This window comes from Vulpes vulpes, chromosome 6, assembly GCF_048418805.1.
Source record: "Vulpes vulpes isolate BD-2025 chromosome 6, VulVul3, whole genome shotgun sequence".
NCBI classification, from domain to species: Eukaryota; Metazoa; Chordata; class Mammalia; order Carnivora; family Canidae; genus Vulpes; species Vulpes vulpes.
Window position 1 is genome coordinate 9,779,842 of NC_132785.1, and position 23,937 is coordinate 9,803,778.

Genomic DNA, 23,937 nt, shown 5'->3' on the forward strand with positions numbered 1-23,937 from the left:
TGGCTTGGAAATGTTAAAACAGAACAACCTATTCGTGCTCTTTCTGGGGAGATTTAGGGTGACTTTCCAAGTACCAAGTAGACAAGGAACTTTGACTAGCTTGGTGGCAGGAGCAGGTGTAGAACACAAACATCAAGTAATAATTACGGTGTTTGGAGCATAAAATTATCCAAAATTGATTTAATACTGTTATTGTGTACCAGGCATTGTGGTTAGTCCTAGAAATATAATAGTGGCAGGGTAGATAAGTAGCTTTGCCTCATGGCATTTATAATCTAATATAGTCACATTTGAAGTGAGGATCCCTACATTTTTAGAGCCTTCTGTGGGAAAGATACACATAATTAGAATCTCTAGGCACATTAGTTTTCCCATGTACCTTGAGACCGAAAGAAGATACTGTATTTAATGTTTTGCCTGGCCAGAATGAGTTAAATTTTAAGTTATTTTAATTTTAGTTCATTTGCTTCTGTTCCCCGTGTTCAGGGCTGTTGGCCCTAGCTAGCTTCAGTTAAGAGATTTTTGGAGTGTGGAGTCCAGCTGACCGGGTTCCAGTGTAACACCTGCCGCTGATTGACGGATTGCTTTGCCCTTCTGGGCTTTTCATCTGTAAAAAAGGGATAGAAGTGCTTCTTCTTAGTATTAGGTTGAAATGAAAGTGTAATGCTATTAATGATATAACGGTTAGCTGTTAAGAGTAAATTTCATCTTCAGCATTAGCTTAAGCACAATATTAGAGATATAAATCAGAACCCAGAAAATCATGTATGTATTTAAGTCTCCTGGAAAGGTTTGAGGCATCATACCCTACTGTTCTTTTTCATTAGTACAGATCAACGAAAATTAGTTATATAAAACTGTTTCTGTGACTCACTATCTGCTTTGCTAATTTGTTCCTCAAGGTGGAGCTCTTGTTGTTTATCAGACTGTAGTTTTTAATCTTGTCAAAATGTAAAGCAGCAGCTTTAAGAAAATTAGATGTTCTGAGGTGTTTTTTTTTTTTCTTTTTTAATAGGTATGACTGGTATCAAACAGAATCTCAAGTAATCATTACACTTATGATCAAGAATGTTCAGAAGAATAATGTAAATGTGGAATTTTCAGAAAAAGAGGTTATAATCTTTGAACCATTTTTTGTTTTGAGATTAAGTACTTTTATTTGCAAATATAGTATATTGCAGAATAATCTATAGCAGTATATCAGATATATCATTTCTTCCTGAGACATAGAGAATGCTGATGAAGATCTGAAGCATTGCTTTTCAGCTTGAATGATTTTACATTTTGAGACTAAAGTATACTGTAGATTATGTAGATTATAGCTAGATGTTTGTTTTCTTTTTCTTTAGATTTAAAATTCAAAGGAGAATTTGGTTGATAAATATAAAAGACATTAGTAAGATATATGATTTGGCTACCTTTGTGTGGTATACTTTATGAAAAAGGTCTTATTTGTTGTATGATTTATAGGTCTTTGAATTTACTTAACCACATTAAATTAGTGTGACTTTAATAACTTGTTTTTTTTAGCATTTAGTAGAAAACTTTAATGATACTTTAGTGGTAGAAGTGTTTTGCATATGAATACTTTCTTTTGTTATAAATTGTATTGTTTTGCTCTTATATCTTAAGTTTTCTAGAGACTTAAATGTTATATACATGTTTGAAACATACTATTTTCTGCTTATTTAATTATGTCTGTGAGAATCCATGTAAAGGTTATCATGTAGAAAGGATGGTTTTGCATTTTTTAAGTCTGATATTCCATATAGAGTGTTTAAAGTAATCTGCAGTGGTATTGAAATTCTGTAATTATGTTCAGTGTAAGTATTTTATGTTTCATTATATAAATTTATGAACTGTGCTGCTAATTTTGTATTTATTAGTTGTCTGCTTTGGTGAAACTTCCTTCTGGAGAGGATTACAATTTGAAACTGAGACTTCTTCATCCTATAATACCAGAACAGAGCACATTTAAAGTACTTTCGACAAAGGTAAGACAATTTTTAAAGAGTCGTCAGTAGCGAGGGGATCTGGCTGGCTCTGTTTTAAGAGCATAAACTCTTGATCTTGGGGTCATGAGTTCAAACCCCCCATCGGGTGTAGAGATTACTTAAAAGTAAGTGAGTAAAAGAGTTGTCGGTAGTAATACTTTAAATATATAGAAATACTGGTCAACTAATCACCCATGTGATTATAAGCCTATAGATCCTTTTAAGCACACATCTTCAAATTCAAAGGGACAGGTAAATAAGGACCATAAATTTTGAGTAACAGTTTTCCCCTCCCTATATTCTAGGGCAATGGAATATAAAAATCAATTTAACCTCAATAGTGTTTGTATACTTAGATTGGTATAATATTTATTAAAGAGGTTTTCAAAAAAGATGAAAGCCTCTTTTTAAGATTTGATACCAACAATGTTCTTCTCTTGAACTTGTCTGTTTGTATGTACAAATACTTTGTCACCCTGCCTACACAAAAATATGAACTACTATGAAGAGGAATCTGCTCTTTGTTTTTTAACTAAGCTGAATTTTAGAATACTTTGTTGTGATAAAATAATGAATATAATTTAAATTACATTTTGAGTAATTATATAACTTTTAGATTACTTTATATTTTCAAAAAGAAGTAAAATATGCAATAGAATTAAAATTCATGTAACGCTTTAAATAGTGATCAAAAGATGCAGATAGTATAATTAAGTTGGACAAGTACTCAGTTGAAAAATAAAAAAATCTGACTCTGGCTCTTTGCTTGCCTTATAAATTTAGACTAGTGACAAAATTATTATAGGACTAAATTTCACTCTTTAAAAATGAGAGATACGGACTAAGTGAGCTCTGAAATTTTTCATCTATAAAATTGTATGAAGGTGTATAATGAATTAATGACAACAGATGATATAAGTGGACTTTTTCCATCACTACACCTTCTTTATACACATGTCTTACAACATTCTATGTTAGTAACTATTGAGTTTTAGTTCTAAGGATGTGTGAATTTTCCTATCCTAGGATAGATTCAGGATTGGCCCGTGTACGGGAGAATTTCATAGCTGGGCCTACAGAAAGAAGACGATACCTGCAGAGCATTTGAGCACAAGTGCAAAGTTAAGAAGTGGTAGTTTTTTGCATCTAGTTAGAAGTGATTTGGCCACTTACTGATTTGAAGATTATAAAGTACAGCGCTGTTAAATTATGAGTGGAGAGAAGAAATTGTTGTTTGGATGATAGAAAGTGAGAAAAGGGATAAAATCTTAAGCCAGATTTTAGTCTTACTGACCCCATCCACATAGTGTAGAATTTGTTTAATAAAAGAAGTGTAAATAATCAACCACAAAACTCTAGCTAGATTTGAGAGGTCAGAAAATTATGAGTTTGGCATTTTTGTACATATTTTTATCAACAGGTTGTTAATGCATGTTCTTTTGAAGTAGTTTAAATGGAAACTGATTAATGTGACTAGATTGTAAATGACTTAAAAACATGTGTGTTACTCATCTAATTTATGGACAAATAGAATGTGGTGATAAATGCACAAGTCTGTGTGGCTAGAATTTTGGATGTTAACAAAGCCCTGTTATCTCTCATTCTTTATTCTCCTTTGACTCTTGAGTGCTTGTTGATTCAAATCATTCTGCCCCTCTGCTGTATTCCCAGTTGCTGTTTTGTCCCTTTCTTCTTTCTTTAAGTGCTACATAATAACTACTTTACTTTTTTGTATAGGAGTTTATGTAAACATTTTATTTCTCTTGCATTTAGTCTGTGAGGATAAGAAGCATATCATATTTGTGTGTTTATATGCTCCAAAAGAGAATGCTCCAGTTAACTCTACAAACAATGAGTAATTTTTTAGTATAAGTATGTTCCATGGGCACCTACGTAGCTCACTTGTTTAAGTGTCTGCCTTCAGCTCAGGTCATGATCCTGGGGTCCTGGGATCAAGCCCCACATTGGGCTCCCTGCTTAGTGGAGAGGCTGTTTCTCCCGCTCCCTGCCCCCACCACATTCTCTTTCTCTCCCAAACAAATAAATCTAAAAAAAAAAAAAAGTGTTGCATTTGCTAAATATGCCTAGCCCTGTGCATTGTACAGTTGAAATAATTGTACTTAATTTTATCTTAAAAGGAATGAAAGTTTTGAATCTTTCTCATACGGCTTAGATTGTTATAATACTGAAAAAATATTTTGTGGGTTACTGAGGCTTACTTAGTGATGATGCTAAGAGAAAAAGTAATTTACTCTTGATGTGTATTCATGTCTTGACTCCTTTATGTGAGAAGAAGATGATTCTGCTTAGAAAAGTCTGCTTAAATTAGAGATTCTGTAAAATCTATGCTTTTTAAAGTGGCTATTTCTTTGCTCTGAGAATCCATTTTTTTCTTTTCCATATTCAAGGTTGAATAAATGTTGCATATTCATGTATAATCATTAGTTAAGTGTTATTAATTTAAGTGAAATATGATTTGCAATGAAAATAAAAGATGGAGGACTCTTAATGAAATAGCATTTCTTAATCAAATATTTCACAATGTCACATATGTTTTTCCAAGTCAGAATTCATATTTTTTTCAGTACCTCTGATAGTTATTTCTACCTTTTTATTGAATACCAGCTTTAATATCTGCCTCTTAATTCATTTTATTTTTTAAGATTTTATTCATGAGAGACACAGAGAGAGAGGCAGAGACACAAGCAGAGGGAGAAGCAGGCTTCATACAGGGTGCCTGACGTGGGACTGGATCCTGGGTCTCCAGGATCAGGCCCTGGGCCGAAGGCGGCGCTAAACTGCTGAGCCACCCGGGCTGCCCTTAATTCATCTTCTTTATTAAGAAACTGTAGTGTTTCTTTTGTTCTGTCTTGTTAATTTCATGACACTATACTCAAAATTGCAGGATTATAACTTCAGTGATGGCAATGCTATGAAATAATTCATTTTAAAGAATATTTACTCCTCAAAAATTAGAATTTTCAAAATCCTTTGGAGTAAATTCACCCTTGTAGAGATGTTCTTCAGGGCATCTGGCTGGATCAGTTGGTGGATTGTATGACTCTCAGTCTCAGGATTGTGGGTTCAAGTCCCACATGGGTGTAGAGATTATTTAAAAATACAATAAAAAAAGAAATGATCTTCTATTCTTAGTTTTAGTCAAAGCAATTTTTTTGTATTATATCTATATAAAACACAAAGGCTTTTAACTGGAATTGTGGGAAGTAATATGTGTGTCTTTACTTGGAGACAATAGCTCCCTTCTCCCCTCTTAACCAAATAAAATTTGAGAAGTTTTAGAGTGAATTCCTTTTCTTAATATTCATAGAAAAATCCTGATTATGATGATGTGATAGAGTTGGAGAATCTGGGCAGGATACTACTGCTTTTTTAAACAGATGTAGGGGTTTTGGGATTGCTTTGTATCTTTTTTTATTTTTTATTTATTTATTTATTTATTTTAGAGGGAACACATGTGAGCAGGGAGGAGAGGCCTGGAGGGAGGGAGAAAGAATCTCTAGCGGACTCCACACTAAGTGCAGAGCCTAACTCAGGGCTCAGTTGTGTGAACCTGAGATCATGATCGAAGCTGAAAATCAGGAGTCAGATGCTTAACTGATTGAGCCACTCTGGTGCCCCATGTTTTATGTCTTCTTGATACAGTGTGAAGGTAATAGGCTTTTTTTTTTTGATAAGTAATTAGTTCCCAATAATCTACAAATTGTTTTTGAAGTATATTCTTGCTACCTTCTCTACTAATGCATATTTATATATTTTCAAAAGAAAAGGATTTTACTGTAAATACAGTGTCTATGGCTGTCTTTTTATTTTAGTTTTTAAAGATTTTGTTTATTTGACACAGAGCAAGCATCCCTGCACAAGCAGGAGGAGTGGCAGAGAGAGAAGCAGGCTTCTGAGCAGAGAGCCCAATGCAGGGCTCGATCCCAGGACGCTGGGATCCCAGCAGTTAGCTGACTGAGCCTCCCAGGCACCCTTATAGCTTTCTTTTTAAATTTAGCTGTACGTTTTGGATAATTTTTTTTAAGGTTTTACTTATTTATTTATCAGAGACAGAGAGAATGGCAGAGACATAGGCAGAGGGAGAAGCAGGCTCTCCGCAGGAGCCCAATGTGGGACTCGATCCGAACCCCAGGATCACGCCCTGAGTCAAAGGCAGATGCTCAACCACTGAGCCACCCAGGTGTCCCACATTTTGGATAATTTGTTTCATGCCGTTAAGTATTCTACAACAAATATTTCACTGTCTGCATTTTATTTAGCCCGACCCATACTGTTTGACCTGTGCAGAATTGTAGTAGGTAACTGTTTGCTGTGTATTAGCCCATGTAATCCTCACAAATACTGCCTGATGTGTAGGTATTTTTATCATCTATTTACAGGTATAAACTGAACCCAGAGATGTTAAATAATTTGTCCAGATTTTTTAGCTAATTATAATGATGAAGATAATGGTAATAGCAGTCAGTTATTTGCCAGACACAGTGCTCTGTTCTTTTCATAGATGGTATCATTTAACTCTTGTAAGTGTATGTGCTACTGAAGCGAGCACTCATTTAACCCTCATAAGAACCCTAAATGAAGTAGACCCTATTAATCACTTTTTACGGGAGAAATAGAGGCTCAGTGAGATTAGCTACTTGTTCGTGGTCATATTTCCAATAAGTAGCACCTATTTATGACTCTTCACTGAAATTACACAATTGATAGTTTTCGTCTTGTTTTCAACCTCTGCTTATTTCTCAGGAAATAAGTAAAACATCTGGCGGTAAAATACTTCCAGCAAGTTGCATATCTTATCTGTCTCATCTGTAAAATATGGTTGATAATCTTTTTTTAATAGGATTGTTCTATTAAGTCAGGTGATGTACATGATGCATGCAAGGTATATAATAGTGCTCAATAAATATTGCTGCTATTATTAGATTTTTATTCTGGTTATAAATCCAATGAATGAATATCATAGAAAATTTGGAAAAATACAAAAGAGCTGAGAAAGTAATCATTCATTCTCACTACTAATGACATATATGGCCTAGTTCTAGGAAGCTAGACTATTTTCCTGTATTGAGATCTTTCACTACAGGTGATACATACTGCAATTTTTTGTTTATGGGAATATGTCTTCTCATTACTTTCTTTAAGAAGAAGAGAGTTTGGGACACCTAGGTGGCTGAGTGGTTGAGTGCCTTCAGCTCAGGGTGTGATCTCAGAGTTCTGGGATTGAGTCCAACATTGGGCTCCCTGCTGAAAGCCTACATCTCTCTCTGTGTCTCTGTCTCTTTCTCTGTGTCTCTAATGAATAAATAAGTAAAATCTTAAAAAAAAAAAAAAAAGGGAACAGTGTTTGTATTCTTATATGTATTATCACAGTGCCTAGTCCAGAGTAGGCTCTCAGTAAATATTTGAATTGTGATATTAGAACTTGGGTGAATTTTCAGCTTTTTGTCATTAATTACTGTCTTCTGCATTTTAAAAAATGACTACAATGATTTGAGCATAAAAATAAAAATGGTCGATGTGCAGTATGGCTTTAGGAAGACCGAGTTTACTCTTTTCAGATGAAGCAGTTAGATACAGCTATTAAGTGTGCAAAGAGCTGAGTAAGAGAACATTGAGAAAATTACATCCTAAAGGTCAGAAACAATTACTTAATGACTATAGCCTTGAAAGAGATGGTTGTCAAAACTTTGCCAGAAGAAAAAGAAGTTTAGCAGTAAACTGCCACAGCTCTCTAGTCTCTGAGAAAGATGTCTTCACTGTCAATCTGGCAATAAGTGGGAGCTTTACCCCTCTCCTGAGAAGGTGGTGTCTGGATGCCATTGTCCCTTTTGGAGTAATGGCTTCCTTTTAAATCTGAAGTTTGAAGTATATATCAAATATAAAAAGTATTTGTGTAAAGAATTTAGAGGTGGATGGTAGTATGCAAAACATTGAACAATAATAACCTGGAAGAGCAGGGATTCTTACTAGTAATCTGTGTACTGCTTTGGGATATTATTGAAAGCCTTCCTTGTGCATACGAGTGGAACATTCAAACCAAAGTTTTAAGTTAACTTTTAAATGAGTTTTGAGTTAAATGCAAATAGAAAAGCTTATTAATTGTTGGAATAAAAATATCTGAAATTGGGCTTGTAACTCTAGAGGTACCTGCCAAAGTCATGAAAACTTAAAACTTCATTTTTAAAAGCATATATAAGCACTGAAAGTGAAATAGGTGTAAAAAGAAAGTCACAGGAAATTAGTTCCCCCCACTTTTATTTTTTTAAAAAGCTAATTAAGTGTGGTTTATTATGTGCAGCTATTTTAATGAATGGATTAAATATAATTTTAAGTTCAGGTCAGCTTGTCTCACTTGATTCAGGGTTTTTACTAAGAGCTTTGACTTTGGCCTTACAAAGGCTTCTTTGTTCATGCTGCACAATTACTCAGGTTATAGTGGCTTTGAGGAGATGTGAATGTTAGTGTCTGCTGCTCTTTAGGCGAAACAAGGAACTTTTTATAGACTTTGTAAGTATAGGAACATGAGGTATGAATATAGGGTGCCCTGAAGCAGAGGTTAGTTAAGGATAGTGTTGATGTACACACTGCTTGCCAAGTCTTCATTTCCAGATGAGTTGAAAAAGGAGCAAGATGCAGTTTTAAATTTTAGGGTGATAATATCCCTTTTCAGTAACTGCTTGCTGTGTCATTGCCAGCTATTAGATTTTTGCCTGTTTGACAAATATTCCAGCAGTGACAAGTTCAAATTACTGGATTACTATCACTTAATACTGTGTATGAGAAAATATTGGTAGTATTTTATTTTATAAAAATTAGTCATCATTTTAGAGAATTCTAGAGATTATTATAGTTTTATTTAGAATTTAAACACATAAATTACGTTAAAAATACTGTACTTTTGGCCTCTTTCCCAGTGACATTTGTTTCATGGTGTTTTTCATTATGAAAACAGTTTCTTGTTACATTTTTGTGCTAAAGAAAATACATATACTCAGATCACACCCCTTCTATACCATCACTTCATGTCTGGTTAAAAGTATTAGCAGATTTCTCTATTAGTCTTTTGTTAAGGTATTTTAAAATGCAAATTTTAAGGATTCTATCACTAAATGCAAGTGGTAGATTACCAGTAATTGCTAGTTGGAGTGATTTATCTGATTTAAAGGAGTCTCAAAGAACCAGAGTGAATAGGCTTGTCTTTTAGTTACATTTGTCTTTTGATTTTTTTTTCCTATTTACAAAAGTAAATCCTTTTCTTAGAAAAAAATTAGAATATTCTATTTAAAAAAAAAAGAATATTCTATTTTGAGGGGCACCTGGGTGGCTGAGTTGGTTGAGCATTTCAACTTTGATTTCAGCTCACACTCTGTGCTGGGTGTGGAGCCTGCTTGGGATTTTCTCTCTGCATCTCCCTAAGCCCCTCCCTCCGCTCACACTTCTTCTGTCTCTAAATAAGATCTTTAAAAAAAAAATTCTACTTTGGTTCTTCAACTGTTGCATAATAATTATGTTTAGTAAACTAAGTGCTAGAGCACCTGGGTGGCTCAGTTAAGCATCTGCCTTCAGCTCAGGCCATGATCTCGGGGTCTTGGGATTGTAACCCCGAGTCAGGCTTCATGATCAGTGAGGAGTCTGCTTCTCTCTCTTTCTCTGCCTCTGTCCCCCACTTGTGCATGTGCACGCTCTCTCTTAAATAAAATCTTAAAAAAAAAAAAAAACTATTAACTGCTGATTTTGCTAGGCTAAAAATGGGAGAGTGAGTATTATTTGAATAAGGAAAACTAAAGGTAGATGAAGGTGCTCTGTGAGTATCTGTTAGAGTTAAGGGTAGACTCTAGGGGACCAGCCTTGATTAGAGAGTTGAAGATGCTCTTAATATTTCATTTTAATAAGTGAAGCTAGTTTAGCATTCAGAAGCTCTTCATAGTTTGCCCTACACCTTTTTAATCTATATTTTTTACTGTTCTAACATAAATCCTAGACGACTTGAGACAAATTGGTCTTGTCTGTACTCCCTGATGTACTGTGTCCTTTGAAACCTTAGGGCTCTAGTTTTAGGCTGTTCATATTGAGGCTGAAGACTTCTCCCTTCCACCGTTGCAAATGCTTCTGCCCCTCAAAGCTCTTCAAGGTGTGCTGAAACTTTTTCTTTTCACACCTAGATGTGATCTTTGCTAAGCTTTTAGAACATTTATTTGACTCTTGATCAACTTTCTTCTAGTATTTCGCCTACTTCCAGATGGTCAAGAACATGTTTCTTTAATATTTAAAAAATCCACCACATCCCTGATGATTACAACTTGCTCATACTAGGTATTTAATAATTATAGAGTGAATGATTATAAAAATTTTAGCATTTGTATTATTTTTACACAATGATACAAATCTGTCCACTCTCAAATAGGTTAATGCACATGCAAATGTAGTAATTCTTCTATATTTTTTTAATATTTTAAAATTTATTTTAGAGAGTCTGAGCAGAGGGAGGGGCAGAGAGAGAGAGGGAGAGAAACAAAGAGAAGCAGACTCCCTGTTGAGTGCAGAGCCTGGCTAGGGGCTTGATCTCAACAACCAGAGCTGAGATGAAGAGTCAGAGGCCTAACCCACTGAGCCACACAGGCATCCCTGAAGTAACTCCTTTAGATCAGGGTTTCTCAGTAGGGGGCACTGTTGACATTTTGGGCTGGAAAATTCTTTTTTGTGGAAAATTCTTTTTATGTTATTGGATGTTTAGTAGTATCCTTAACTCCCTCCCAGGTATGATGAGCAACGATATCCATAAACATTGCCAAATCACCCCTGGTTGAGAACAGTGTACTGGAAGAAAAAAGCATATGGATTTCAAGACTTTTAACTATAGCTTATAGTATGTATATGTTGTTTTTGAAGGGTGGCTTTTAAGTACGAACAACATGTTTCAAAGTTCTTCGCATTTAACCTTATGTATAATTTAAAGAAGTTATCTCAAGGGCACTATTAATTTTTATAAAATTTTATGACTTAAGGAAATTACATTTGTTTTTACTGTTCTGTATATTTTACATTGAATAATAAATTTTATTTGGTGTTTCCTCCAGATTGAAATTAAAATGAAAAAGACAGAGGCTGTGAGATGGGAAAAGCTAGAGGGGCAAGGAGATCTGCCTAAACCAAAACAGTTCATAGCAGGTTTGTTTTCTGGCCTTAATGAGCTTTAAATTCGCAATGTTTTATATAGTTGAAGTTAAATAGTAATGAGCATTCTTTCTACTTTCATTATTTATGTTCCCAAGAAAAGGTACATTGAGTGCAATAAGATTGCTCTGTAATGAATGCAAATTAGCCTTTCATGTGAAGATTCTAACTTCTTAAACTCAGAATACAAATGAATGGAAGCAGAAACTCTGAGGGGGTTGGGATTATATTGTTTACCTCCTCAGTGTATGACATTAGTTGGGGGTTGTTTTTGTGTGTTGCCCTTGCCTATTGTTTCTGGGTTGTAAATGAATTAGAGGTTTATTCTGCTGAAATATTTTCCTCTTCTCTCTCCCTTTTATTTATTCCTTTCTGTTCTATTGATATTGTCAGGTCATTTCCTAGTATTTTGGGGCTTCTAACCCATTTCACTATATTGCTGAAATATCTAACCCATTTTGTTATATTGCTCTTAAAGAGTAAAATACTTAATCTATTTCTATATTTACTCTTAAAGAAGTGCTTACAAACAGGTCGTGAAAACCTAAGAAAAGCCTCAGAGAAGAGTGGAAAGCTAGGGTTGGCTGTTTTTATCATGTAAGGAACAGACTACTTTATGTTCAGTTTTAAGCATATGCAATAGACAGGTGTTTTTCTTATGGGATAATTAACCTGTTAGATACTCCTAGAACTACACCTAAGAGTGTATTTTATAGCAGTGACCTCATTGATGAAGGAGAGAAATTTCTTTTTGGTTAAATATTCGGATTTGATCACTAAAATGAGTTAACATTGTATTTCAGCTACTTTTAGATTTTTCACTACTTTTTGTAACAGAAAACAGATTTCCTTGTGGCATCTTATAGAAAACACTGAGTTAGCCAACAAACTATTCATTTTATTTTTATTTTTATTTTTTTTTTCATTTAATTTTTATTTTGAAATAATTTTAGGTGCCCCAGAAGTTACAGAAATGATACAGGTTGTCATATACCTTTCACCTAGCTTCCCTGCATAATAACATCACAACTAGTCTATAGTATAATTAGCAAAACGAGGAAATTGGCATCAACAGATAATTTTTAAGGATTGAAATATTTAAAATTGGTATTTAAGCTCCTAAGCTTCTGCTTCAGTTTATTTGAAAGACATAGGAAAGATGTTACGTGCTTCTTTTGGGTCTGACTCCCAGAGATTTGGGGGCTGAGGTTTATCTATAGCTTAAAGCAATTTTTTAAAGGAACTCTTTAAATGTAGTATCTCAGTGAATACTAACAGCAGCCCTCTAGAATAGGCAGCCCTATTTTACAGGTTCTATAAGTAAGCAACTTGCTTAGGATCACCCAGCAGTTTTTATGGTCTTAAGCCTAACCCTCGTCTTCAGGGTCTGGATCTGGTTCTTACCTAAACTTAGTATGTGATATTGGTTGTTGCTACATCTTCTGACAATGGGGGAAAAATTATCTGTTGACAGGAGTATTTTGCAGTTACTTGCTTTTGTGATGCATGAACAAAGAAGTTAGGTTACCTGTCCATCCCTCAGTAGTTTTTCCACCATCTTTGGATGTTACAGTTTTTCTGAGATTAAATATAAAGATTTCTTTAGTGTTACTGAGCAGAGTTTTTCTAAACTCAATGCCTTAGATATTTCAGATGCTATTCCTCCTGTTCTATTTTTGTATGGAATTAGTATGCTTGTCAGATTGCTCTGTCCTGCAAGCTAGAAACTTGCAGATAAGGGCAAGTTGCTTAACCTGTCTGGGCCAGTTTTCTTATCTGTAAATTGGAGGTTAGAACTTGTGTTCTCATTCTTCTGGGGAGTCAGCATAAGGATTAATTAAACCAATGTTTTTTAGGCTCAATTTACCATGACACATATTTTTTTGTTTCTTTGGATTAATTAATAAACCAGTGTCTTTTTGGCTCAATTTACCATGACACACATTTTTTTTTCTTTGGTTACTAGTGAAAATGCACGTAAATGATAAGAGCAGGGATTCCTGGTAGAGGAAGGATAGATCGGAAAACTATGCTTACTCTAAAAAAAACTGTAGGGTGCTGTTTGGTTTTGTTTTGCTGGGGGGATAGGCAAGGAGAAAGTTGGTTTACAGGTGAAGAGAAGGGATGGAACAACAATGAACAGTTAATAGTTTCTTATTTCTGAACTGTTTTGAGGAAAGGGATATAGAGAGGCAGTAATGGAAGGAAGGACATTTAATTTGTCCTGATGTATTCACAGGAAAACTTTGAATAGGGTGTTTTTAAAGTTGTATAGCTACCTTGTCCAGTATAGTTGCCACATATACCTACTGAGCCTTTGAAAATGACTAGTCTGGATTGAGTTGTGCTGGCAGTATAAAATACCAGATTTTGAAAACTGTATGAAAGAAAGAACATAAAATGTCTTCATGTATTTATATGGATTCATGTTGACGTGATATTGTTTTGAATATATTAGGTTAAATAAAATATATTATTAAAATGCATTTCGCCTGATTCTTTTTAGTAACATGGCTATTAGAATTTTTAAATTATGTACGTGGTTCACATTTGTGTCCTGCATTCTTTCCATTGGAGAGTGAATAGAACTGCTCTTCAGCTACTACATAGATGATTTTTTAATTATTTGGATTCCATGATCTTGATTCCTTTAGTCTTTAAGGTAGCCTTGGCGGTGCCCTAAGCCCCTAGGCCAGTCAGTAGTCTCTCTGGCTGCAAGTAGGCTTCATTTACCCCAGTGTGCCCTACAAGTACACTTATTTTCTATGTGTATATGAGTGGGCATTGGACTCTAGATGATCACATGGTGTATTTTTCAACATTCAAGAATTCCTTATTATCTCCTTTGAGGCAGTCTAATATTTTAATTTGGGGAGAGGATGGAGTTTTAACTGTCTAATGGCATGGATGATTACTTACATTTTCAGTTTATTTCTACTCTGAAAGAGAAGCACCTCAAAAGAAGCCACATTTTTAATACTTGTTAAAATCTTGTTTGTAAGAGAAATTTCTTAGTGGAGCATCATTTAAAAAAAAAAAAAACACTGTTTTTAGAATTGTTTGTACTATCTTTGCTATTTTCTGTAAATATAAAAGTTCCAGTATACTTCTCGTTCAGTCCCCTCATTAGCACAAAGAATGTTTTTAATCTAATTTTGCATAATGTACCAAAAATGTACCCTTTATTAGATTATTTTGTTCAAAAAAATTCCCAGATTTTATATTATGCTGATTGAATTTTTAGAAGTGTAGATCTGATTATTGATGTATATATCACAAAGACATTTATCAAAAATATGAAATTCAGTGACCTAAACTATTTGCTGAGATGTTCTATATATCATGGTCACAAAGTTTACATATTCTTGACATAATCATCACATGTTGATTAATCACTTCTATCTTTTTTACTCCACAGATGTAAAGAACTTATATCCTTCGTCATCTCATTATACAAGAAATTGGGATAAATTGGTTGGTGAGATCAAAGAAGAAGAAAAAAATGAGAAGTTGGAGGGAGATGCAGCTTTAAACAAATTATTTCAGCAGATCTATTCAGATGGTTCTGATGAAGTGAAACGTGCCATGAACAAATCATTTGTAAGAACATAAACTTGAAAAAAATATTGTGGTAGCAAATTTCAGAAATATTAAAAGAAAGATTAAGTAGTCAATTTGAAACCAAATTGCATATACTGTAGTTGGGAGGCTTTTTTTTGAATAGGCTTCATCTGAACATTTCTTCCTGCTCTAAACTTAAGAGTAATTACTGAGGAAGTTGGAAACTTGTGGGGCAGTTGAGAAGCAAGCTATTGCTTGCTTTATTTATTCCAAATAAATATTTTTTAGTCATTGAGTTAGAACTTGGAAGGCTTAAGAAATACTCTGATTACTTTAGTTGGCTTTATCACAATGGCTGAAGGAGCTTCCATTAAACCATAGATAGCCTCAGTGTCAGAGAAGAAGAATATAGTTAGGAAACTGCCAGAACAGTGTTTGGAAAGTAGAAATTGCACATTAATTACTCATTGGTTTGTTAATAATTTTGTTTGTTGATTAAGAGAATAAGGCTTTGTGCTAGGACAAACGTAAATACCACCTGAATTAGACCTCAAGGTCTGAGATTTTAATGGCAAGATATCACTGTAGAACTAGGTTATTTTGCTTTAGTTGTAATCATTTTTTTATCAGTAGCTTTGGAAATGTCACTCTCTTCTTTTAAGGCATTTATATTCAAATTAGTATTTAGTTAATGTCTTTGAGGCTCATAGTCCACATAAGTTACCATGTCATAACTGCCCATGATTGAGCTTTTCACTTTTGACTTAAAAATTTTTTTTAATTAAACTTTTTATTTTGAGATTTACATGCAGTTGTAAGAAATAATGCAGAGAGATCCCTTGTATCCTTTACACAGTTTCCCTTAGTGGAATTATCTTGCAGAATTACAGTGTCACAACCATGATCTTGACATAAGATAACGGAACATTTCCACTGCCACAGGGGACTCCCCTTGTAGCGATACCCACTTCCTCCCACTCCATCCCTCCTTAACTCTTGGAACCACTAATCTGGCAAGTCTTTGTTAGATACATAGTTCGCACATATTTTCTATCAGTCTGTAGTTTGCATTTTCTTAATGGTCTTTTGCAGAGGTGTAAAGTATTTAATTTTGATGATGTCTTATTTATCAGTTTTTCCTTTTATGGGTCATGCTTTTAGTAACAAGTGTAAGAAGTCTTCTTAGTTTTAGATCTGAAAGATTTTCTCCTTTGATTTTTCTTTCAATAGAAGTTTCATGGTTTTACATATTACATTGAAGTCCATGATCCATTTTGAGTTAATTTTTATATAAAGTTTAGATGTAGGTTGGTGTTTTGCGTGTTTTGTTTTTGGCCTGTGCGTGTTCTTTTGCTCCAGAACCATTTGCTGAAAAATTGTCTATGTTCCATTCAGTTGTTCTTGCATTTCTCAAAAATCACTTAAGCATATTTGTCTCAGTCTGTTTCTGGGTTTTTTGTTTCATCAATCTATATGTTTGTTCCTCTGTTAATACTACAGTCTTGATTATTTTAGCTGTGTAAGTTTTGAATTCAGGAATAAGAGTCATTCCTTTTACTTTGTTCATTTTTAAAATTGTTTTAGGTATTCTAGTTCCTTTGCCTTTCTACATAAACTTCAGAATATTTTGTCTGTATGTCTCAAAATATTCTGTTAGGAATTGCACTGAACTGTATATCAATTTGGAGAGATTGGCATTTTTACTGTGTTGAATCTGCCAGTTCATTTATTTAGATCTTTGATTTCTTTCATGAGCATTATGCAGTTTTCCACATTTAAATCCTAAACATGTTTTGCAGGATATACCTAAGTATTCTTTTTTTTTGAGTGATTCTAAATTGTATTGTATATTTAACTTTGTGGTGTCCATGTGCTAGTATTTAGAAATACTGTTGGTTTTTTTGTTTATATTCTGTGACCTTGCTAAAGTCACTTACTCTAGGAAAGTTTTTGGTAAATTAATATGTGATTTTCTATGTAGACAGTCATATCTTCAAATTAGGGACCTTTAATTTCTGATATTTCTGATTTTTATCTCCTTTTCTTGCTGTATTGCAGTGGCTAGAACTTCCAGTACTATGTTGATTAAGAGTGGTGAGAGTGGACATTTCAGGGAAAACCAGGTCTATCATCATTAAGGAAAGTGTTACTGTACGTTATTTGCAGATGCTATCAGGTTAAAGTTCTGCTCTACCCCTTGTGTGAGATTTTTATCATGAATGGTTGTTAACTTTTCAGAAGGTAGCTCTTAGGCTTACCACTATACCACCAACACTGCACAGCTAGCTGTTTACTTTTTGAATTTGAATGTTTTTCCTGCATGGATCAAAGTGATGGTGATTTTTCTTCTTTAACCTGTAACAGTGATGATTTTATATGATGACATGGTATTTCTACTAGAACCACCAGCTTTGCATCCTTGGGATAGCCTCACTTGGCCATAGGATATATAATTCCTTTTATATATTACTCAATTATATTTTCAGATACTGGAAGGATTTTTGTGTCTATATTCTTCATGATGGATATTGGTCTGTAATATTTTTTTTGTGCTATCTTTGGTTTTGGTATCTAATACTAAATTCATAAAATGAATTGGGAAGTGCTCTATATTCTCTTTTGAAAGAGATTGTGTAGAATTTGTGTTAATTTTTCTTTAAATATTCTTTAAACTAGTGAAAATCATGTGGTCCTGGATATTTTTTTGGGGGGAGCAAGATTTTAAATTAAAACCTAATTATTTTAATAGCTGATAGGACTGGTCAGATTATCTATTTCATATTGGGTAATTTGTGGCAGTTGGTGTTTTGAGCATCTTATTTGTCTAAGCTGTCAGTGTTGGTAGTATTTTCTTACTGTTTTTGTTTTGATATTTACAGGGTCTGTAATAATTTTCCATTTCATTCCTATGGTTATAATTTCTTGTCTTTTTTCATGATACAGAGGTTTGTCAGTGTTAACTGAAATTTTTTTTTTCAAAAAATTAGCTATTTGTTGACTTGATATATTTTTTCAATTTTTTATTATAAATTCCATTCATATCTGTTACTTGTTCTGTCTGCTTGCTTTGGGTTTATTTTGCTATGTTTTTTAGGTTGCTCAGATGTGAATTAGATTTTTGATTTGACTTTGTGTTTTCTATTGTGTGTGTTTATGCTGTAAATTTCCCTCTTAGCAGGGATTTAACTGTCTCTCACAAATTCTAATATTATATTTTCATTCGTTTAATATGTATTTTGATTTCAGTTGAAACTTCATCACATGGATTGTTCAGAAGTATGTTGTTCAGCTTCCAAGCATTTGGAGATTTTCCTGTTACCTTGTTATTATTGGTTTCTAATTTTATTCCATTGTGATTTGAGACTGTACCATGTGATCTACATTCTTTTTTTTTATAGCCCAGCTTTTGGTCTATCTCAAGTTTATTTTTAGATTGAAAAGAAAGTGTATTCTGTTGTTGGAAGGAGTTTTCTATAAATGTCAGTTAGATCTTGTTGATATTCTTGTTGAATTCATCTGTATCCTTGCTGATATTGTCTTATTGTTCTGTCAATTTTTCCTTCACATATTTTGCAGCTCTGTTAGGTGCATATGCATTTAGGATTGCTGTATCTTCATGGTGGATTGGCCTTTTTATCATACATATATGTTATTCTCAAGCTCTGGCAATTTTCTTTGATATTAATATAGCCAAGCCTTCATCTTTTGATTAATCTTTGCATGACATCTCTTGTTCCACTCTTTTATTTCCATCCTGTCTGTATCATACTTAAATAGATTTTTACTGTTTTAAGGTGAGTTTCTTGGGGACAGTATGTTTCTTGGGGTTATGTTTTTAAATCTCTTCTGCCGATCTCTGTCTTTTAATCGATGTATCCAGGTCATTTACATTGAATGAAATTATTGATATATTAGGACTTTAAGTCTATGTTTTGTTTTATTCTGTGTTTGTTTTTCCTGCCTTCTTGTGAGTGCTTCTAAATATTGTTTAGTTCCATTTTTATTTTTAATATTTTTAGTGTTTCTTCTTTGTATAGCATTTTTAGTGGTTGCTCTATATACTAGCTATATTTATTATACCTGTTTTTCAGGTTCACTGATTCTTTTTTATATCCCTTCTGTTTAGATTATCCATTTACCTTTTCATGTCAGTTGTACTTTTTAATTCTAAAACATTTGATGGCTCTTTATATCTTTTTTTCTCTGCTGAATTTTTCTGTTTTTTTTCATTTGGTTCAAGCCAGTTCATGATTTCTAGTTAAAGCATTTTTACTATGACTATTTTAAAATCTTTGTCAGATAATTTTAACATTTCTCTCATCTCAACATCATCTATTGATTGTCTTCTTTTTAAAAAAATTGAATTGGAAATTCTCCTGGTTCTTGATGTTTCAGCAACAAGTGATTTTCAGTTGAAACCTGGATGTTTTCATGTTCTGCTGTGAGACTGGATCTTATTTAAACCCTCTCCATCCACCTTATTTGGTTTTCTCTGCCAGCCACTCTGGCAGAGGAAGGGAAGGCACTGCTTCATTATTGCTAGGTGGAGGTAGAAATCAAGGCACCCTAGTCAGCCTCCTTAGACATCCCGGGGCATCTTCTTGTTAATATTGGGACTGGGATAGGTACCATCATATCTGTGTTGTTTTCACTGACACCACGGGTGGCAGAGGAGATGGTTCATGATAGCCTAGCATGGATGGAAGTCTACGCTCCTCACTCAGTGTTTACTGGCCTTGCGTGAGGATGGAGCCACAGTTTTTTTTTTTTTTTTTTTCCCTGTGGTGTCTAGCTGCAATGGAATGATTATAGCCTAAAACGTTTGTCTTCCTAAGCTGTCTTTTTATCTTTCCTCATCCTTTAGAGAGAGAAACCAGGTTTCTGTTCGAGTTGTGTGTGTGTATGTGTGTGTGCGTACACGCACGCACACCTTTTAGGGTTTCCAGCTTCAGCAGCAGCTCTAAGCCACAAGGCAAAAAAGAAAACCCAGGGGACTCACCACCATGTTATGTCGCTCCGTGGCTCCCAAGATCCCTAGCTGATCTGTCTTCCCTTCATCTTTTAGCGTCTGTTTACATGTGTATAATGTCTAAAGTTTTTAGTAGTACTTAGTGGGAAGAATAGGATAAAGTATACCTACTCTATATCCCCAGGAAGGGAAGTCAATTTCAATATTGACTTTTTTTTTTTAATATTGACCTTTTTTAAGAGTGCACTAGCCAGAATGGCAGTGTGTAAAATTTCAAAGATGGATTATAGAATTTGCATCCATTTTCATACAGAGGCTTTGTTAATAGTGATTGAACCATATATATTCCTGAAACAAGCCACCTGAAACATTACCAAGTGCTTATGGGAAAACAAAATAGACTCTGTCATCTATGGTCTTCCAGTCTAATTTGGGACAGAAAGACCGACATGTACGAAATAATCAGAGGGAAATGCTAAATCACACTGCAATCCATAAGGAAAGAGGGGGAAATAAATGTCATCAGTAAACACCAAATTACAAACTAAATCTCCTTCCTTCAATCTTTATAGGAGTAGTTTATTATGTAGAGTTTATCCCTTTTAAGATTTTTTAAAGTTTTCATTTAAATTTGTTAGTTACCATTCTTGTAATAACTAGTTTCAAATATACAAAATAGTGATTCAGCACTACCATGTATCACCCTGTGCTCATCATGACAAATATTTGCTATTTAATCCTTAATCTTAATCCCCTTAATCTTTATCCCCTGTTTAACCCATGCCCCCACCAACCTCCCTTCTGGTAACCCATCAGTTTGTTTTCTATAGTTAACGGTTCATTTCTTGGTTTGCTCCCCCCCCCCTTTTTTTTGGCCTTTGCTCTTTTAAATTCACATGAGTGAAATCACATCACATGGTATTTGTCTCTGACTTATTTCAGTTAGCATAACACTCTCTAGCTCTATTCACACCATTGCTGATGGTAAGATTTCATCCCCTCCTTTTTTTTTTTTATTAAAATTTTATTCATTTATTCATGAGAGAGACAGAGAGAGGCAGGGGCACAGGCAGAGGGAGAAGCAGGCTCCAGGCAAAGAGCCTGACGTGGGACCCGATCCTGGGTCTCCGGATCACGGCCTGGGCTGAAGGCAGGCGCCAAGCTGCTGAGCCTTCCAGGGATCCCTCATCCCTTTTTCTGTGGCTGAGTAGTATTCCATTGTATATGTAAACCATTTCTTTTCTTTTCTTTTCTTTTTTTTTTTTTTTTCTTCTCTGATGTAGGGTTAGGGTTTATGGGCAGGGTTAGAGTTAGGGCCAGGGTGAGGATATATGCCTGGTATCTGCAATTTAGAGAACTCTCCAGAGGGCTCAGTTTAAGGTTAGGATTAGGGTCCAGGTTAAGGTTAGAGGTTAGGGTGTTAGTGGGTTTATATTAATGGGAGAAGATGTTTATACAGCTATTATACAACTTTATACACAGTGTGTTCAATGAGGTAAGCACAGGGCTCTTGCTATTCACTGCTAACGTGTTTATATACACTTCTATCTTAATGAAAGAAGGGTGTTACTTAAAACATACACTATAGTTTTATTCAGGTAAGAATAGGTCTATTCCCACATGCTTCAACACATTATATTTACAAACATATATATATCAGTATTTTATTTGAAGTCACTGTATGCCCAGCCACTGTGCTTAGATCTAGGATATAATTGTTAGTAAAATAGGTTCCTTACCCTGTAGGAGCTCTCAGCTTTAGTTGGAACTAAGGGTAGGAAACAGATAAAAGAAAGCAGACCCTTAAAATTCTAACAGTGTAGTGTGATACATATTATATTAATGGTAATTATGCTCATACAGAATACAAATTCTATAAAGGTAAAGTCCTGATTAGGGTCAAAAGAGGCCACAGAGAAATATGTTTACAGGATAGCTAAAGAATGGGGCAAAAAGAAAATGGGTGGAGAAGAATATCCCATGCAAAGCAATCCATGTAAAGGAGGTTGACAGTGTTGGGCATGAGGTTATATTGAAGTTCCAGTGTAATAGGGTTTGTAACCATATACATATGCCAGCAGCACAGCTGATTTTGTAAAAATGTTTAATTTGAATAATTCATACTGTGTTTTGCTGTGATCCAAGTCAGTTAATTTTTATTGCATTAATATAACAAATGTCCACAGTTTCTTTAAATGTCTGTACGAATATGCTAGGGTTGTGGGTAGGTGGTATATTCTACAGATGGTAAATAGATAATCAGTTCTTTACTGAGATACGGATTTTATGTTCTTAGATATATGCATGTTAATTTGAAAAAATTCCAGCATTCCCTTAAATATTTGTCACAGAGCGTGAAGAAGAGGATCTTCAAAGTTCTATAAAACTAGTTTAGAAAGAGTATACTTTGCCTGCTCTTTACTATCCTTAACAAAAGAGATTAATCATTTTCTTGGGGAGCCAGTTTTATTTTTGTCAAAAGGTAGATTTTCCACGTCTACCTCAATGCTGTTTAGCTGAGGGAGATGTGCTTTATTTGACACTGTATGAACATAATGCTTCTACCTAACTAGTCTAGAGTTTCCTTTTCAAATTTTATAGAGCTTGGTAACTTCTCTGATAAGCCTGAGATTAAATCATGGTACTGTCTTGTGTTTGTATTGAGCCAAACATAGCTTATATTTGGAACACTATGTTTGAAACATTCTTAGAAAAATACTCTGTTTTGACTATATGGCCCAGAGATTAATCTATTTTTATTTCTTATTGCAGATGGAGTCTGGTGGTACAGTTTTGAGTACCAACTGGTCTGATGTAGGTAAAAGGAAAGTTGAAATCAACCCTCCTGATGATATGGAATGGAAAAAGTACTAAATAAATTAATTTGCTATCACTGTATTACATATATTCACCTAATGCCCATTGTGTATTAATATCGCATTCTTGAATTTTGAACTCTGAGTATCTTTTTGAAAGGTTATACCTCTTTACCTCTTTGTGCTTTAGAAATTATTTTCCTTCAAGTGTTCTAAGAGTCTAATGAAGAATGAAGATGATATTTTAACACTTTTGTCCTTAAGGATTTCAGACATGCTGAAATGGAATGAAGTATCATTTGCTACTAGATAGATTAGTTCTACCTAGTTATGAAAGTGGAGAAATAATTACTGGGATATCTTGGATTATTGCCTTATTTTTGATGGAGTATTCTGTTAATAATTTATTAGATTTGGCAATTTTGGGTGAGCATAGATTTTTTTCAACTTTCGTGTTACATTGTTTGCTTTTAAAAACTGCTTTTGGATGGAGTTGTAAATACAATTTTTCTATGAAGAAGTTTGGTTTATTTACCTTTTTATTAAGTTTTGTAATGAGAACTTTGAGAAATTATCACTCGGAATTCCTATTTGGTTATTTTTATGAGAAATATTTGTAATTACACTGAGATTTTGGTCCTTACCTTCTAAATTCCTGTATAAAACATAAGACACCTGAGTTTAACATGCTGCAAATTTATCTATACTGAAGGATAATCTGTGAAATTGGGCCAAAGAGTGATTTAGGAAAGCCCAACTCTACTTCTTGCTGGGTTTTATTTGTTTGCCACATCAGGAGACCTGAAATTACCAGTGGCTTGTTTTGTGTTGGGATTTTGTTGCCTTTTTTTTTTTTTTTTTCCCTCCTTTATTAGAGTATTTCTTCTCACATCCCCATGATTACTTTGGTTTTAGTGGTTTAGGGTAGCTGCTAAGAGAGTAAATTAATAGGTATATATTTAGTGTATATTCTGTTTCTAGAGTACCATAGGAGTACAAAAAGTAAAGACATCATTAACTTCAAAGAGCTTATAATCAACAGAGAAATTAACATTCATGAACGGATTATGGAATGACTGCTGAAATTATAAATACTGTTTTGAGACAGAAAAATAGTGTTTTATGATTAAAATTCTTTGCAGTCTAAGCTTTTATGAAATATAGGCCATTGATGACCTGTAGGGTCTGACTTTGCTTTTTGACTGTAATTGCTAAATTGTTGAGATTGGTGTCTATTAGGCCTCACAGTGTGGCAAGGCATTCTTACATACTCATAGCTGAGGATAGGGTGAACCAAAGGTGAATCAGCCATTGGTTCATCTTTACAAAGAGTGAGAATTCAGTCCCTTCCATCTAGTCGTTTGACTTGAAATGTAGCAAAGTTCATGAAGAAAATGATGTT

At 34.2% G+C, this 23,937-nt stretch overlaps 1 protein-coding gene across 1 annotated transcript in view; it reads left to right on the plus strand.

The window, feature by feature from the left end:
• Positions 1-23,055, plus strand: part of SUGT1 (SGT1 homolog, MIS12 kinetochore complex assembly cochaperone) — a 40,425-nt gene extending 17,370 nt beyond the window's left edge. The window contains exons 9-13 of the mRNA XM_026009624.2: positions 1,016-1,112; positions 1,887-1,994; positions 11,093-11,183; positions 14,608-14,789; positions 22,492-23,055. Of these exons, the coding sequence (XP_025865409.2) occupies positions 1,016-1,112; positions 1,887-1,994; positions 11,093-11,183; positions 14,608-14,789; positions 22,492-22,593 (580 nt within the window). The 3' untranslated portion in view covers positions 22,594-23,055. The remainder of the gene's footprint in view (positions 1-1,015; positions 1,113-1,886; positions 1,995-11,092; positions 11,184-14,607; positions 14,790-22,491) is intronic.
• Positions 23,056-23,937: the final 882 nt, after the last annotated feature.